Raw genomic sequence first — 14,598 nt, 5'->3', positions numbered from 1 at the left:
AGGGACCCAAATCCTGCCGGGTACCGTGCTGGCCTGGGACAGCTCCACGCGGATGTTGATGAGCTGGTTCTGCAGCGATTCCTTCTTGTGCAGCAGCTTCTCCGGGTAGGCGGGCTGGCTGCCGAACATCTCCAGCTCCTGGTGTGTCCCCATCAGGGCACTCTCCAGGCTCTCCTGTGGGGACAGACGGAGCCATGAGGTCCTGGCTGCTCAATAGCACACCAGGAGTCGCCCCCAGCTCAGAAATGTCCCCAAGCTGCCACATCCCTGGAAGTGCCCAAAGCCAGGCTGGAGAACCTGGGATAGCGGCCCAGGGGTGGGACGAGAGGTTTTTAATGTCCCTTCAAGCCAGGGGTGGCAGGGGACACTCTGACCTGGTTCAGGGGGGGCAGGGGACACACACACACACACACCTGGATGTCCAGGTTCAGGGTGACAGGGGACACACACACCTGGATGTCCAGGTTAAAGGTGACAGGTGACCCTCCCACCTGGATGCCCAGGTTCAGGGTGACAGGGGACACACACACCTGAGTGTCCAGGTTCAGTGTGACAGGGGACACACACACCTGAGTGTCCAGGTTCAGTGTGACAGGGGACACACACACCTGGATGCCCAGGTTCAGGGTGACAGGTGACACACACACCTGAGTGCCCAGGTTCAGTGTGACAGGGGACACACACACCTGGATGTCCAGGTTCAGGGTGACAGGGGACACACACACCTGGATGCCCAGGTTAAAGGTGACAGGTGACCCTCCCACCTGGATGTCCAGGTTCAGGGCGACAGGGGACACACACACCTGGATGCCCAGGTTCAGGGTGACAGGGGACACACACACCTGGATGTCCAGGTTCAGGGTGACAGGTGACACACACACCTGGATGCCCAGGTTCAGGGTGACAGGTGACCCTCCCACCTGGATGTCCAGGTTCAACCCAAGCCCTCCTGTGGTGACATCACTTCCTCACCAGGCAGGTGCCACCACCAGGTCCCCATGTGGCCACCTGAGGTGCCACCAGGTACCTTCTCAGCGCGGAGCTGCTGCACCAGCCTCTCCTGCTCCCGCAGCACCTTGTTCTGCTCGCAGAGCTTCCCCAGCAGCTTCTGTGCCATGGGGGAAGAAAAAGGGGGGAAAAGGGTGAGGATCCCACTGGGATGCAGCCAGGACTGATGGGATTTATGGGATTTATGGGATTTATGGCACTGGGGAGGTTTCCAAACTCCTGCTGTCATTACAGGGACTTTGGGGTGACATGGGACAAACTGGGAGATGCGGCAAGACCGAAACTCAGGGGAAGATTTATCCTTGAGGGGCACAAAGCGACCGGCCTGTGGGGACAGGGGACACAGAGAGGGGACAGGATTGGCTCTTACATCGGTGTCCTGCTCGCTGATCTTGTAGGGGTGCAGGGTGTCCCTGTAGGGCTCCGGGAACGGCGTCACCTGCAAGCAGAGCGCGGGGTGAGCGCGGCTCTCCGCGGGACGCCCAGGGAAGGGGAGGCAGCTCCCAGCCCCCTCTGCCCTCCCTGCGAGCCGGGAAAAAGGAAGCGTTGGATGCTCCCCATCAGTCGGGAGTCACTGGGATGAAGCCACAACCTCTCCCTGCCCATTCCCAGCGGGAACGATGCGGGGAAAAGCTCCGCGTAGAGATGGAGGAGCTGCCTGGTGAATCATTAACCGCCACCATTCCAGCGGCCGGGAAAACAAAGGCAGCGAGATTGAGCTGTAATTCCACCTCGGCGGAGTGGGAGCACCGATAAAGCAGCAGCAGGGCCTGTTTACCCCCGCCCGGCTCCTCCGTGAGTCATTTTCCTTTCCTGGAAATCTCAATTACTAATGGGACCTTCGGCAATTAACTGCCTGGCGGAGCCGGAGATGAAAGGCAGCAGATAGGCAGGAGGGGATGGTTATTGCTAGAAAGCAGAGAGGGCGCTTTGGAACCACTGAAAGCTCCGGGATGATGCAAATGGATCCGGATCTGGGAAATGCCCGCGGGGATGGAGGCAGAGCCGGCCGGATCGGGATGAAGCGGCCTCCGGGCAGGGAGCCCGGCCAGCCGGAGGAGCATCCCGGGAGCTCCGGATTCACCCTCCAGCACATCCCTGCTGGCAGCAGATGCAAACAGGCGCCGTTTTTGTTGGAAAATCCCATCCAGGAAGTGCCCAGGGCAGCACAACCCGCGGTGGGTGGCAGCGGAGGGGAGGCTCAAGCCAGGTGACATTGCAGGGATGTCCCAGTGCTGGGGACAGGAGCCTCCAGTGGAGGAGAAAGGCCATTCCCTGTCCCTGATTCAGGAATTATTCCGTTGGTTTAAGAGCTGCATTCCTGTCACCCCACAAGTTCTCCCTGAGAAACAAGGACGAGCCAAGCCCTGCGTGTCCAGGGGTGGCTCCATCCGAGAGTCCCTGGGGTGGCTCCGACCCCAAGAGTCCCCGGGGCTGGCTCTGTCCCCAAGGGTCCCCCAGGGATGGCTCCATCCGAGGGTCCCCGGGAAAGATCCGAGTGTCCCCGGGGCAGCTCCGTCCCCAAGAATCCCAAGGGTGGCTCCGACCCCAAGAGTCCCCCGGGGCATCTCTGTCCCCAAGGGCATCTCCGTCCCCAAGGGTCCCCAGGGGCAGCTCCGTGCCCACCTCGCGCTGCCAGCACGAGGATTTGCCGCCTTGGAATGGCTCATGGATGGATTAGCAAAGCCTGGGATGGAGCAGCGCCTCCCCCGAGAGCGAGAGCGGGATGTGCCGGATGCCGCGGCTGCCGCGTGAGTGGCGATGGCAGGAGGTGACCCCGGGTGGCAGGAGGTGACCCCGGGTGGCGCGGGGGTGGCCGGCACGGCCGCCAGGCACGAGCCATGCGGGGCCTGGTGGCCGGAGCCTTACTTGCATGTAGAGCTGGGCCCTAGGGGAGGAGGTCTCCACCATCCTGTTCACCATAGTGATGAGGGTCTCGCTCTCGCTCATCTGCGGCACACAGGGAAGGAAAGGGCACAGGTCAGCGGGGACACCGGTCCAGGAGCCCTCGGGATGCAAAATGCCACCTCCTGAGATGGCCCAGGGGCTCCAGCTGTGGCCTCGCGCTGCTGTTGCTCCTTTTAGTGCGTTTTTTTGGGGGGGAAAACATGAATAAAACAGAGCCAGCTCGGAGCAGATGGCACAGACGGACACGAGCTCGGACAGGGACGGCAGCGGCGTGGCCCGGCACACAGACGGACACACGGACAGGCCCTGGCACTGCCCCACTGCTCTGTGCACAGCCAGGGGTGCTGGGGAGGTGACTGACAGCTGGGGTTGGGGACAGCAGCGTCCCCTTTTCCAGGTGGCAGCGGGAATGGCACACCCCTGCTGCCGGGCATGGTCTGTGCCACTCCACGGGGACAGGACTGTCCCCAAGCAGCGCTGCACAGCCAGCGGTGGCCGAGCTCCCTGCGTGCCAGGTGACAAAGCCACTCAAGTCACCAGCCCTGGAGCTCATCCCAGAGCCCCCAGCCCCGAGCAGAACATTCCCTGGAATGGGAAGCCCTGGGACAGCTGAAATCCCAAAGGTGACAACACTTTGTCACCAAAGCGGGGTCCAAACCCTGCTGGGGCTGGAGCTGCAGCCGGGGGAGCCGTGGGCGAGGAAGGAGAGAGCAAACAGAGCAGGAGGATGTTTGAAAAGAGGCCCCTGACAGCGTCACTCCGAATTAACCTCTCCAGAGGAGGAGGAGGAGGAGGAGGAGGAGGAGGAGGAGATGCCGAACCTTTTTAGGGAGCGTTTTAAAGAGCCGCGGAGAGGCTGCGGCGCTGCCGGCGGCCCCGAGGCAACGCGAGGAGCTTTTATTGCAGCGGGAGCTCCTGGCCCCGCTCCAAGGCGGACACAGATCCCGGCCACGGGAGATTTGCAGCCAAATGGGATCGTGCCGGGAGCAGCTCCCTCCGTGCCAGCCTGGCTGCAGCTCCTGTGCATGCCTGAGGCTTCAGACGCTGCATGGATGCATCACTGGGGGCTCTCCCGGCTGGATACCCCTCTCCACGTTCCTGGGATGGAGTCAGTGAAGTTTTCCTCCAAAAATCGCTGGCAGAATCAGAGTTTTCTTCCAAAAACACCACACCAAATCGTGGTTTTCCTTCCAGGGTTTTCCCTCAAAAAAGCCCTGGAAAAATCAGGGTTTTCCTCCAAAAACACCACACAAAATCATGGTTTTCCTTCCAGGGTTTTCCCTCAAAAAAAACCTGGCAAAATCAGGGTTTTCTTCCAAAGGCACCACATAAAATCGTGGTTTTCCTTCCAGGATTTTCCTCAAAAAAACCTGGCAAAATCAGGGTTTTCCTCCAAAAACCCTGTCAAAATTGAGGTTTCCTTTAGAAACCACTGGCAAAACAATAGTTGTCCTCCAAAAACTACCACTACTGGCAAATCCAGGATTTTCCTCCAAAACCTCTGGCAAAATCACAGTTTTCCTCCAGGATTCTACTCCAAAAATCTCCATTCAAAATCATGGTTTTTCCTCCAAGGTTTTCCTCCAAAACCCCCAATTAAAAGCAGAGTTTCCCTCCAAAAACCACTCGCAAAAACCAAGATTTTCCTCCAAAAACCTCCCCAGAACCACCTGAGCGCTGCTGGGTTTCAGTGCCCACCTGCACCAAAACCTGTCACCCCTGAGGGGCCACCACATCACCAGGGCCACTGTCCCCACTGGTCACCTGCCACCCCTGGCATGGGGGACACCTTGGGGACAGCACGGCCACGCTGGCACCGTGCAGGTGCCCAGCACCAACCTGGGCAGCTCCAGAGCTGCTGCACCCCCTGAGCTCTGGGACAACACCCATAAATGCATTCCATGTGCCCCAAAAACCCCAAAACTCCCCCCAAAAAGCCACGCAGAGATTTTGGGGGTGAGAGGGGTGACTTTTCTGCCGAGCGATGAGCGGCCCTACGGATGCAGAGGATGGAAGAAGCCAAACTAAAAGAAACACAGAGACAGCTGGTGCTGCTGGGATGATGCTGCTGGGTGAGGATGGATGGCAGGAGGGGACAGGGACACGGGGCACACGGGAGGGGACGAGAAGCAGCCGGTGAGGTGAGGCTGGCAGCCAGCTCCGCCTACCTGCTGGTCCAAATATTCTAGGTTTCTTTGCAACTGAAGGTCTAAAAGTTCATCCTACCAGGAGCCAGCAGGCAAGAAACGAGCAGCAAAACACATAAAAGAAGAAGCAAAGCGGTTAGGGGGGAGCCTATGGAATGGCCCCCGGGCCGGGAATGCTGCTGGGAATGCTGCTGGGAATGTGCCCTGCAGACCCTCGGGCAGCTGATTTCTTATTTATCTCTTTATTTCTAGGGAGACCCTGCCTCCAGCTGCGGGGATGGATGGGCAGCATGGGTGGGCTGTGGTGAAATTCAGGCTTCTCCCTCCTCTGGAGGTCCCGTCCCAGGGTTTTGGGATCTGCGGGGACCTCCCTGTGTCACCCCCCTGCTCTGGGAGGGGACACGAGGCAGGAGAGCAAAGCAGCTGTGGCCAGATGTGAGGAAGCAGAGCGGGAGAGGTTTTGGGGGGTGCTGGACTCAGCCAGGGACCACCCCGGGGGTCCGAGGGTGTCCCACTGCTACAGAGGGACCTTCCCACGTGGATTCCTTCGGGAATGGCCGGGAGGGAGCGGAGGCACCAATGAAAAGCCCAGCTCTGCCCCTGGAGTGCGCTGGTTCCTCCTTGGCCACCTGAGGGAGGACCCCCCCAAAGTGCCCCATGTCCCCGGGGTGGGGTCTGTGCCCCCCCGTCACAGGGTCACCCCCAGGGGACAGCAGGTACGTACCATTTTGTCGTGGATGGTGGGGGACGCCGGGAAGTGGTACGGGTACACCCCGGCCGGGACGGGCCGCCTGTCACCCAGGTAATCGTACTGTGGAGAGAGGGGACCCCCACCCCAAAATCAGGAGGAGAAAGCACAGGACAGGGCAGGAGAGGGACAGGGACAGCGCTCCCTGCTTGGGAGCACATCTTGGGCTCCCAAAAACTATTGGCAAATCCAGGATTTTCCCCCAAAACCCCCTGGCAAAATCAGGGTTTTCCTCCAAGGTTTTCCTCCAAAACCACTCACAAAATCAAGGTTTTCCTCTAAAAACTCCACATCACTTCCTCTAAAAATACCATATCCCATCCCATCCCATGGATCCCATCACAACCCATGGATCCCATCCCACAGATCCCATCACAACCCATGGATCCCATCCTACAGATCCCATCCCATGAATCCCATCCCATCCTACAGATCCCATGGATCCCATTCCATCCTACAGATCCCATCCCATGGATCCCATCCCATTCCATCCCATGGATCCCATCCCATTCCATCCCATGGATCCCAACCCATGGATCCCATCCCAACCCATGGATCCCGTCCCATCCCATCCCATCCCATCCCATCCCACAGATCCAATCCCATGGATCCCATCTCATCCCATGGATCCCATCCCATGGATCCCATCCCATGGATCCCATCCCATCACACAGATCCCATCCCATCCCATGGATCCCATCCCACAAACACAACCAGGGAACCTTTGCAGCACGCCAACAAAGACCCCAAACCCCCCCTCTGCCACAAGCCACGGGCTCGGTGTCCCTTTGTGGCCAGGCTGTGCACACTGAGGGGACACAGCCGGGACACGGCCACCCCCCAGCCCCACCTCCCCGCCCCGCAGGCGCCCACCTTGGGCGAGCTGATGGATCTGCGCATCACGAAGGCGGCGGGGTCGGCGTAAATCTCATCCCCGCGGGGCGGCAGCCGCTCGAAGCGGGCACTGGGCGAGCGCACGGGCGAGTAAACCCTGGCACGACCGTAGGAGCCCTGGCTGGGCGAGCGCGGCACCGAGCGCGAGCGCGGCTGCAGCGACATCCTCCGCAGCGAGCCCGAGGCCGCGTCCACCTCGTCCAGGTAGCTCGGCGGCCTGGCGGGCGCCGGCAGCCACAGCGGGACGTCCTGGCGGCCGAAGGCGGGGTGGAAGGGACCCCCGTTGCGGAAGGAGTGGCGTTTGTCCTCCAGCGCCCACGGGGGGCTGACGCGGTCGAAGGCGGGCATGGAGCAGATGCTGTCGGGGCGCACGCCCGGCGGGTAGTACTGGTACTCCTCGGGGTACTGCGGTGAGTAGGGCGAGTAATAATCGGGCACCCGGCGGGACACGGGGTAAAACCTGGTGGGGCTGCAGAGGGGGAGAGAGAGGTGAGAGCCAGGGTGGGCACGGACAGCAGGAATGCTGGATAGGTGGCATTTGTCCTGCCAGGGGTTCTGTGCTTGTGGAATTCCTCCTGATAGGGGCTCTGTGGGAGCTTCCCCTCATGGAATTCCTTCCTTTCTGGGGTCTCGTGGTGGTCTCCTCTCCTTGTACCCCTTCTGCAGGGACAGCAAGGTGGCTTCCTGTCCTGGCATTCCTCCTCCCAGGGACCCTGTGGTGGCCTCCTCTCCTGGCATCTCTCATCCTAGGGATGCCACAGGAACTTCCTCTCATGGAATTCCTCTCTGGGATCTCATGGTGGCCTCGTCTCCTCACATCCCTCCTACAGGGACACTGAGGTGGCTTCCTCATCCCAGAGATCCTCCGGTGGCTTCCTGTCCTTGTAGCCCTCCTCCAAAGGCCTCTGTGGTGGCTTTCCCCTCCTCCCAGGGACCCCCCCTTTACAACCCCCCACTTTTTGGGATGTCCCACACCCAGCTCCGAGCTGGCACAGGGAGAGAAAGAAAAAAGGAGAGCAGAACGAGATTTTCTAACACCGAGGAGGCCACAAAGCAGATGGGAAAGGGCAAATCATTCCCAGAAGGACCAACCCCGGATCAAAGGAGCCTCCTGTCGCACCCTCACCTGCGCAGCTCCTCGGGAGGCGCGGTGGCGCGGCGCGAGTTCACCCACTGCTGCAGCTGCGTCATGGAGCTCTTGCGCTGGGCCACCTTCTCGGGGTGGGACCTGGGGGTGACACCCCGGCGCTGGGCCCCGCTCTCGCCGTCACCCGCCGGCGGGAAGGCGGTGCTGCCGGGCCGGCTGGGCGAGGGGTACGGCCACCCGTTGGGCTGCGCCGGCCGCTCGGCGCTCGCCGGCCCCCGCGGCCCCTCGGGGTAGGGACTGCCCGGCTCCGAGGGCGGCTCCTGCCCGCCCAGGCCGTTGGCTTTGGCCAGAGGATCCTTCTTGCCGTCCGCCCGCTCCGACGGCTTCCGCTCCATCTTCTCCGAGCCGCGGCCGTCGCCCTCCCCGCGGGTCTTGGCGTCGGGCTCGGCCTTGGCGTGCTCGCGGTGCGCGGCGTTGCAGTGGTGGTGGTGGTGGTGTTTGCTGGGAGGGATGTTCTCCGAGTCCGGCTTCTCGTGCCTGGGGGTGCCGAGACACCACTGAGGGGTCAGCAAGGCCTGGCAGTGCCCCTGGGGTGGTTGGTGATGCTCTGTCCCTCCCTCAGCCTTGTGGGGTCACCGCTCCCCCAGCTCCCTTCTCCGGAGTGTCCCTTACACACCAAATGTCCCCAGGCATGGAGGGCACCACGTCCCCAGGAGGGCCGGGCAGTGCGGTGGCACTGGGCAAGGACAGCACCGTGTCCCCAGGAGGGCCGGGCAGTGCGGTGGCACTGGGCAAGGACAGCACCCCAGGAGAGCCAGGCAGTGTGGTGGCACCACAAGGACAGCACTGTGTCCCCAGGAGAGCCAGGCAGTGTGGTGGCACTGCAAGGACAGCACTGTGTCCCCAGGAGGGCCAGGCAGTGTGGTGGCACTGGGCAAGGACAGCACCGTGTCCCCAGGAGAGCCAGGCAGTGCAGTGGCACTGGGCAAGGACAGCACCGCAGGAGAGCTGGACACTGCGGTGACACTGAGCAAGGACAGCACCATGTCCCCAGGATGGCCAGGCAGTGCGGTGGCACCACAAGGACAGCACCGTGTCCCCAGGAGAGCCAGGCAGTGCAGTGGCACCACAAGGACAGCACTCTGTCCCCAGGATGGCCAGGCAGTGCGGTGGCACTGAGCAAGGACAGCACCCTGTCCCCAGGATGGCCAGGCAGTGCGGTGTCACCACAAGGACAGCACTGTGTCCCCAGAAGGGCCGGGCAGTGCGGTGGCATCATAAGGACAGCACCCCAGGAGGGCTGGGCAGTGCGGTGTCACCACAAGGACAGCACTGTGTCCCCAGGAGGGCCGGGCAGTGCGGTGTCACCACAAGGACAGCACCCCGGGAGGGCTGAGCAGTGCGGTGGCACTGCAAGGACAGCAGCGTGTCCCCAGGATGGCCAGGCAGTGTGGTGGCACCACAAGGACAGCACCGTGTCCCCAGGAGGGCCGGGCAGTGCGGTGTCACCACAAGGACAGCACTGTGTCCCCAGGATGGCCGGGCAGTGCGGTGGCACCACAAGGACAGCACTGTGTCCCCAGGATGGCCGGGCAGTGCGGTGTCACCACAAGGACAGCACTGTGTCCCCAGGATGGCCGGGCAGTGCGGTGGCATTGAGCAAGGACAGCACCCCAGAAGGGCCGGGCAGTGCGGTGGCATCATAAGGACAGCACCCCAGGAGGGCTGGGCAGTGCGGTGGCACCACAAGGACAGCACCCCGGGAGGGCTGAGCAGTGCGGTGGCACTGGGCGAGGACAGCAGCGTGTCCCCAGGATGGCCGGGCAGTGCGGTGGCATTGAGCAAGGACAGCACTGTGTCCCCAGGATGGCCAGGCAGTGCGGTGGCACTGACCTCTGGCTCGGTGGGATCTGCACGCGGGCGGCCTCGCCCATGGCCTGGATCCAGGACTCCTGCTCCTCCGTGTTCTCGGCGCTGAAGAAGTAGGTGCGGATGCCGGCGTGCTCGGCCTGGGGAGACAGGGACTGCCCGTTACCCGCCGGCAGCTCCTCCACCCAGCACACCGTCACCTGTGGGGGCACAGAACGGGGAGGGGGACACACACAGGGGGTGAGAGCTCTGCTTCCAGCCTGGCACCCCATCCCGCTGCTCCTTCCCCTCCTCACGGCAGGGTTTTATCCCTCCTGGAGTCACTCCAGGGATTTTTTTGGGATTAGCCCCCACCCTCCAAGAGGAGCAGCACCCCAGTGTTGGGGTGGCAAAGGGGCCCAGCAAAGTGGCAGCACCGGAGGAGCACGGTCCATGCAGGGGGAGGGGGAAGGTGGTTTCTAGGCCCAGGAAATGTTTTGGGAGGAAAAGGTTCAGTTTTGGTCCAAGGTGTTGGTGCCTGTTCTCCGCCCAGAACGTGCTGGAAGGAGCCTTTATTTGAGAGCCTTTTTGAAGCTTCCACCTTCCCCCTGTGGAAAGGAGCGGGAGAAAGCGAGGAGGAAGAAAAGGGAGGAAGAGGAGCTCTCCTCCTGAAAGAACTTCAAGGGTTCAATCTCTTAAAAAACAAAAAAAAAAGAGAACTAAAACAAATTAAGAAAAATTAAGTGTGATTAAACCCCTCCCTTGAGTTTCCATCCTCCCCAGAGCATGCAGCCACCGTGCCCAGCTGGGGTCTCCTCCTGAGCCCCCCCATGCATTTCTGGAAGCTCTGCAGGCAGAGGAAGAGGGGAAATTGCAGGGATCCATCCCTGGGATTAGCGGGAGCGGGAAGCAGAGCGAGCCCCGGGGGTCCCTCAGCCTCTGCATGCACCACAAACACGAGAAGGTGGAACACTACCTAGGTGGTGGTGGCTGGGTGCTGGCGTGGTGGTGGCACCAAGAAACCCCTCCTGTCCTGGCATCCTCACCCGCCGAGGGAGGAGGAGGAGGAGGAGGAGGAGGAGGAAACACAGATATGGGGTCAGTGGGAGTGGGGTGGGAACCCCTCTGCCCTTCCCTGGATGAAACTGTTCTCCCAAACCCTGGAGCTGCTGAGCTCAGGCTGTGGGCAGCAGCTTTGAGAGGTTTTCCCTCATCAGTGCCAGGCAGCAGGGATTTCACAGAATCATGGAATTAGTGAGGCTGGAAAATCCCTGTGGGATCACCGAGTCCAAGCTGGGCCTGATCCCACCCTGAGCACTCAGTGCCACCTCCAGGTGCCACCTCCAGGGACGGGCACTCCAAACCCCCCTGGGCAGCCCCTTCCAGCCCTTTCCATGAGGAAATTCCTGCTGATGTCCAACCTGAGCCTCCCCAGCCCAGCCTGAGGCCGTTCCCTCTCCTCCTGTCCCTGTTCCCTGGGAGAAGATCCCAAATCCCCCCCGGCTGTCCCCTCCTGGCAGGGAGTTGTGCAGAGCCAGAAATTCCCCCTCAGCCTCCTTTGCTCCAGGCTCAGCCCCTTCCCAGCTCCCTCAGCACTCTCCAAACCCTTCCCAACTCCCTCAGGACTCTCCAAACCCTTCCCAGATCCCTCAGGACTCTCCAGGCCCGTCCCTGGACATGCCCAGGTCACAGAAGGTGCCACCAGTGTGGGCACAGGCACAGGGCAGACCCTGTGCCATCCCTCCCTGCTAAACCCCGCTCAGCTGAGCTTAAATTCAGGTTTAAGGTGGGGGAGCTCCACAAATCCCTCCCTTAGGCTGGGAAAACTCAGCAGGGCCCTGTGGGGAGCCCAGCCCCGGCTCTGGACACGGGGAGGGCACACTGGGGTCAACAAGGGAGTGTCACAGTGACCTGTGACCGTGAGCAGCTGGGCTGGGGACGGTGCCCCGTGATGCCAAAGGTGCCCAGCGGGGCCAAAAAGTGCCAGGGAAGCTCAGACCCTGCCAGGGATGGATGTGGGGGAGCAGCAGCCGCTGTCACCTCTCCCTGCTCCCCTCTCCAGCCCCACAGCTGGCACTGGTGGCAGCTCCCCCCTTGCTGGTGACACTTGCCAGGCAAGTGGCTCAAACGGGGCTGGAACTGGGGACAGCTCCGAGCTTGGCTCTGTGAGCAGCCACCGTGGAGAGGGGAAAGCAGGGCAGGGAGAGGGGTGGGAGCACCCAGCAGGGCCCTGCAGAGGGGGTGGTGACCTTGGGGACAACGCTGTGTCCCAGATCCAACCCATGGAGAGGGGGGTGGGTCACCGCAGCGTGCTCCATGCCCCGTCACCAAGAAAGCCACCAGAGCAGCGGGGACCCTGCCAGCATCACCAGTGCCACCGCAGTGCCACGCCAGTGCCACGCTGTCCCCTGCGAGCCCCGGCGGGGGCACTGACCTTGAACGTGTGCTTCCTGCTGATGTTGTCCGAGGGCTGCACGGCCGCCACGCGGAAGCTGAGCAGGGGGATGCTGCCCAGGATGTTCTCCTCCTTCTCGTCTGGGAGGGGGCAAATCCTGGGGTTACACCCACGGAAGGACCCCCGGCACAGCCCCACCGTGCCCCGGCTCTGTCCCACCTGTGGGATCGACTCCCTGCCTGTTGCTGCTCCCGCAGCTGTGCCAGGCTCACAAACAACCTCCTCAATTATTGATGCCAGCCCTGGAGCTGCCAGGGAGGCGGAGAAAACTCGGGATTAACCCTCGGGAAAAACAGGGTGGAGCACGGAAAGAGCCAGGGACTTTGTGCTGGTGGCCCTGGGGCACGCCAGGGGTGGCCACGGCTCTGGGGGTGGCCGTACCTTTGTAGTAGAAGAGGCAGCGATCCACCAGCACGAACCAGCGCTTGTTCCACTGCTTCACCCCCGAGCTGGCCTGCGGGAGAGGGGCGGTCAGAGCGTTCCGGGGGGCTCCCGGGGTTCTGTGGGGCCAGGAGGGGTGGCACGGGGTGGGTACCTGCTTGTAGAGCCACCCGCTCTTGGTGACGGCAGCGTTGGGGTTCCTCTTCATGGAGTTGGAGCGCTTCCCGAAGGCGATGCCCTTGCGGGATGAGCGCGGAGCCTGCGTGGAGCGAGAGACACTCAGTGCCCAGGCTGGGCTCCCCAAGTCCCTGTCCTAGCTGATGACAGCAGTGCCACACCACCCCGGGCACTCACCCGGCCTCCAGGGCGCTCCGGGGGCACCTCGGCCACCATGGCGTGGTTGGGGGGCTCGCTGGGGACGGTGGCCGGCCGCTTGCTGCCCGCCTTGCTGGACATGTCCGAGCTGTGTCTGTGACACGGGAGAGGGGAATCAGCGGGTCTGTGCTCCTGCACCCCACTGGGGTCCTTCCCACAGCATTCCCAGTCCCCCCTGGTTCCCCCAGCATTCCCAGCCCTCCCTGGCTCCCCCAGCATTCCCAGTCCCCCCTGGCTCCCCCAGCATTCCCGGGATTGGACCCCACCTACTTTGGCAAGTCGAGCCTTGCGGTGTCCTCGGGGACCTGTCCCGTCACTGGGTGCAGGAAGGTGTTCCGCCTTTCATTGTGGCTGTGGGGACAGCCATGGCGTGGGTGTTAGGAGTCCCCATGTCCCCCACCCAGTCCCCGTGTCCCTCACAGAGTCCCTGTGTCACCCACAAAGTCCCTTTGGCGCCACCTTTGCTGCTCTGTTGGTTCTATGCCAACACCGGGGTTGGCACCGGGGCTGGCATCCCCTGCCCTGCCCCGAGCACGCCGTTAATCCCAGATTTAGGATCCTTCACAGCATCACAGAACCATGGAATTGTTTAGGTTGGAAAGCCCTCCAAGATCACCGAGCCCAGCCATTAACCCAACAGCACCAAAGGTGTCCCCAAGTGCCACATCCACTGCATGGGACACTCCCAGGGGTGGCAAGCAGAGCCCAAGCCCCCCTGGCTGCCCCCTCCTGCCAGGGAGAGCCAGAGGGTCCCCCCTGAGCCTCCTTTTCTCCAGGCTGAGCCCCTTTCCCAGCTCTGATCCCTTCCCTGGGCACTCAAAGATTCTATTCAAGTGCCAAAATCAGGGCTGTGGTGGCCGAGCCGCCCCTCCTGCTGCTGTCACATCCCAGCTGTCACCACTGGCCACACTCACAAGTCGCTGCAGCAGCAGCAGCAGCCATGGCCCATCCAGGGCTGTGCCTGCAGCCATGTCCCCAATGTCACCTCCTCCCCTGACTGCTCTTGGAGCCATTTCCAAACCACCTCGAGGCTTTCAGTGGGGTCACCTGGGCATGGGGGCTGGGCCCCAAACACCACCCCAGGACCCCTCAGACCCCAAACACCACCCCAGGACCCCTCAGACCCCAAACACCACCCCAGGACCCCTCAGACCCCAAACACCACCCCAAGACCCCTCAGACCCCAAGACAAGCTGTCCTGCCTCCCTGGCACTGGGTGCAGCTGAGGGGATCCCTGGCAGTGTCACAGGGCTGTCCCAGGCTCAGCTGACACCTTGTGCCACATCCCTGCCCCGTCCCACAGAGATGGCACTGCCAGGCACCCCAGACCCCCCTCCCACGCTGCTTCCTGGGGTGCCCAGGGGGAAGGGATGAGGTCCAGGGCTCCATCCCAGGAATTCCACACAGGATTCCATCCTCTCCTTCCCAAAGCCTCCGGGCACCAGGACACGGTGCCACCCCTGTGCCAGCAGCCCCAGCATGCCACCAACACCTCCTGCCAGTCAGCAAAATGGGGGGAGTTTGAGCAAAAAAATACCGCTGCCAAGACCATGCCATGCCATGCCAGCTCTGGAGCCATTCACCACTGACAGCCCAAAAAGTGCTGCTGATGCCCGGCTGCTGCCCCTCGCAGCCCCCATCCCCTGCCAGGCTCTTGATCCCTCTCCGGGGGCACCTTAAAAACCCGGGGGGTGTGCGTGCACCCCAAATTTGGGGGGGTCTCTCTCCAGACCCCGCCAGTGCCCAC

At 62.2% G+C, this 14,598-nt stretch overlaps 1 protein-coding gene across 7 annotated transcripts in view; it reads right to left on the bottom strand.

Annotated features, from left to right (window-relative positions):
- PLEKHA6 (pleckstrin homology domain containing A6) overlaps positions 1 to 14,598 on the bottom strand; it is a 47,001-nt gene that overhangs the window by 8,499 nt on the left and 23,904 nt on the right. For 3 of the 7 annotated variants that reach the window (XM_050985199.1, XM_050985202.1, XM_050985201.1), the window contains 13 exons: positions 13,122 to 13,202; positions 12,831 to 12,945; positions 12,631 to 12,735; positions 12,477 to 12,549; positions 12,075 to 12,175; positions 9,686 to 9,861; positions 7,832 to 8,329; positions 6,685 to 7,174; positions 5,788 to 5,874; positions 2,878 to 2,958; positions 1,379 to 1,447; positions 1,028 to 1,108; positions 25 to 174 (listed from right to left, as the gene is read on the bottom strand). In XM_050985199.1, coding sequence (XP_050841156.1) covers positions 25 to 174; positions 1,028 to 1,108; positions 1,379 to 1,447; positions 2,878 to 2,958; positions 5,788 to 5,874; positions 6,685 to 7,174; positions 7,832 to 8,329; positions 9,686 to 9,861; positions 12,075 to 12,175; positions 12,477 to 12,549; positions 12,631 to 12,735; positions 12,831 to 12,945; positions 13,122 to 13,202 — 2,107 coding nt within the window. The other 4 variants (XM_050985200.1, XM_050985205.1, XM_050985204.1 and 1 more) reach the window with 3 other exon arrangements.

The sequence above is a fragment of the Serinus canaria genome, chromosome 26 (genome assembly GCF_022539315.1).
Source record: "Serinus canaria isolate serCan28SL12 chromosome 26, serCan2020, whole genome shotgun sequence".
In the NCBI taxonomy this organism is placed as follows: domain Eukaryota; kingdom Metazoa; phylum Chordata; class Aves; order Passeriformes; family Fringillidae; genus Serinus; species Serinus canaria.
The sequence above is the reverse complement of the archived record's forward strand: the minus strand, read 5'-3'. Positions and strand labels throughout refer to the sequence as shown.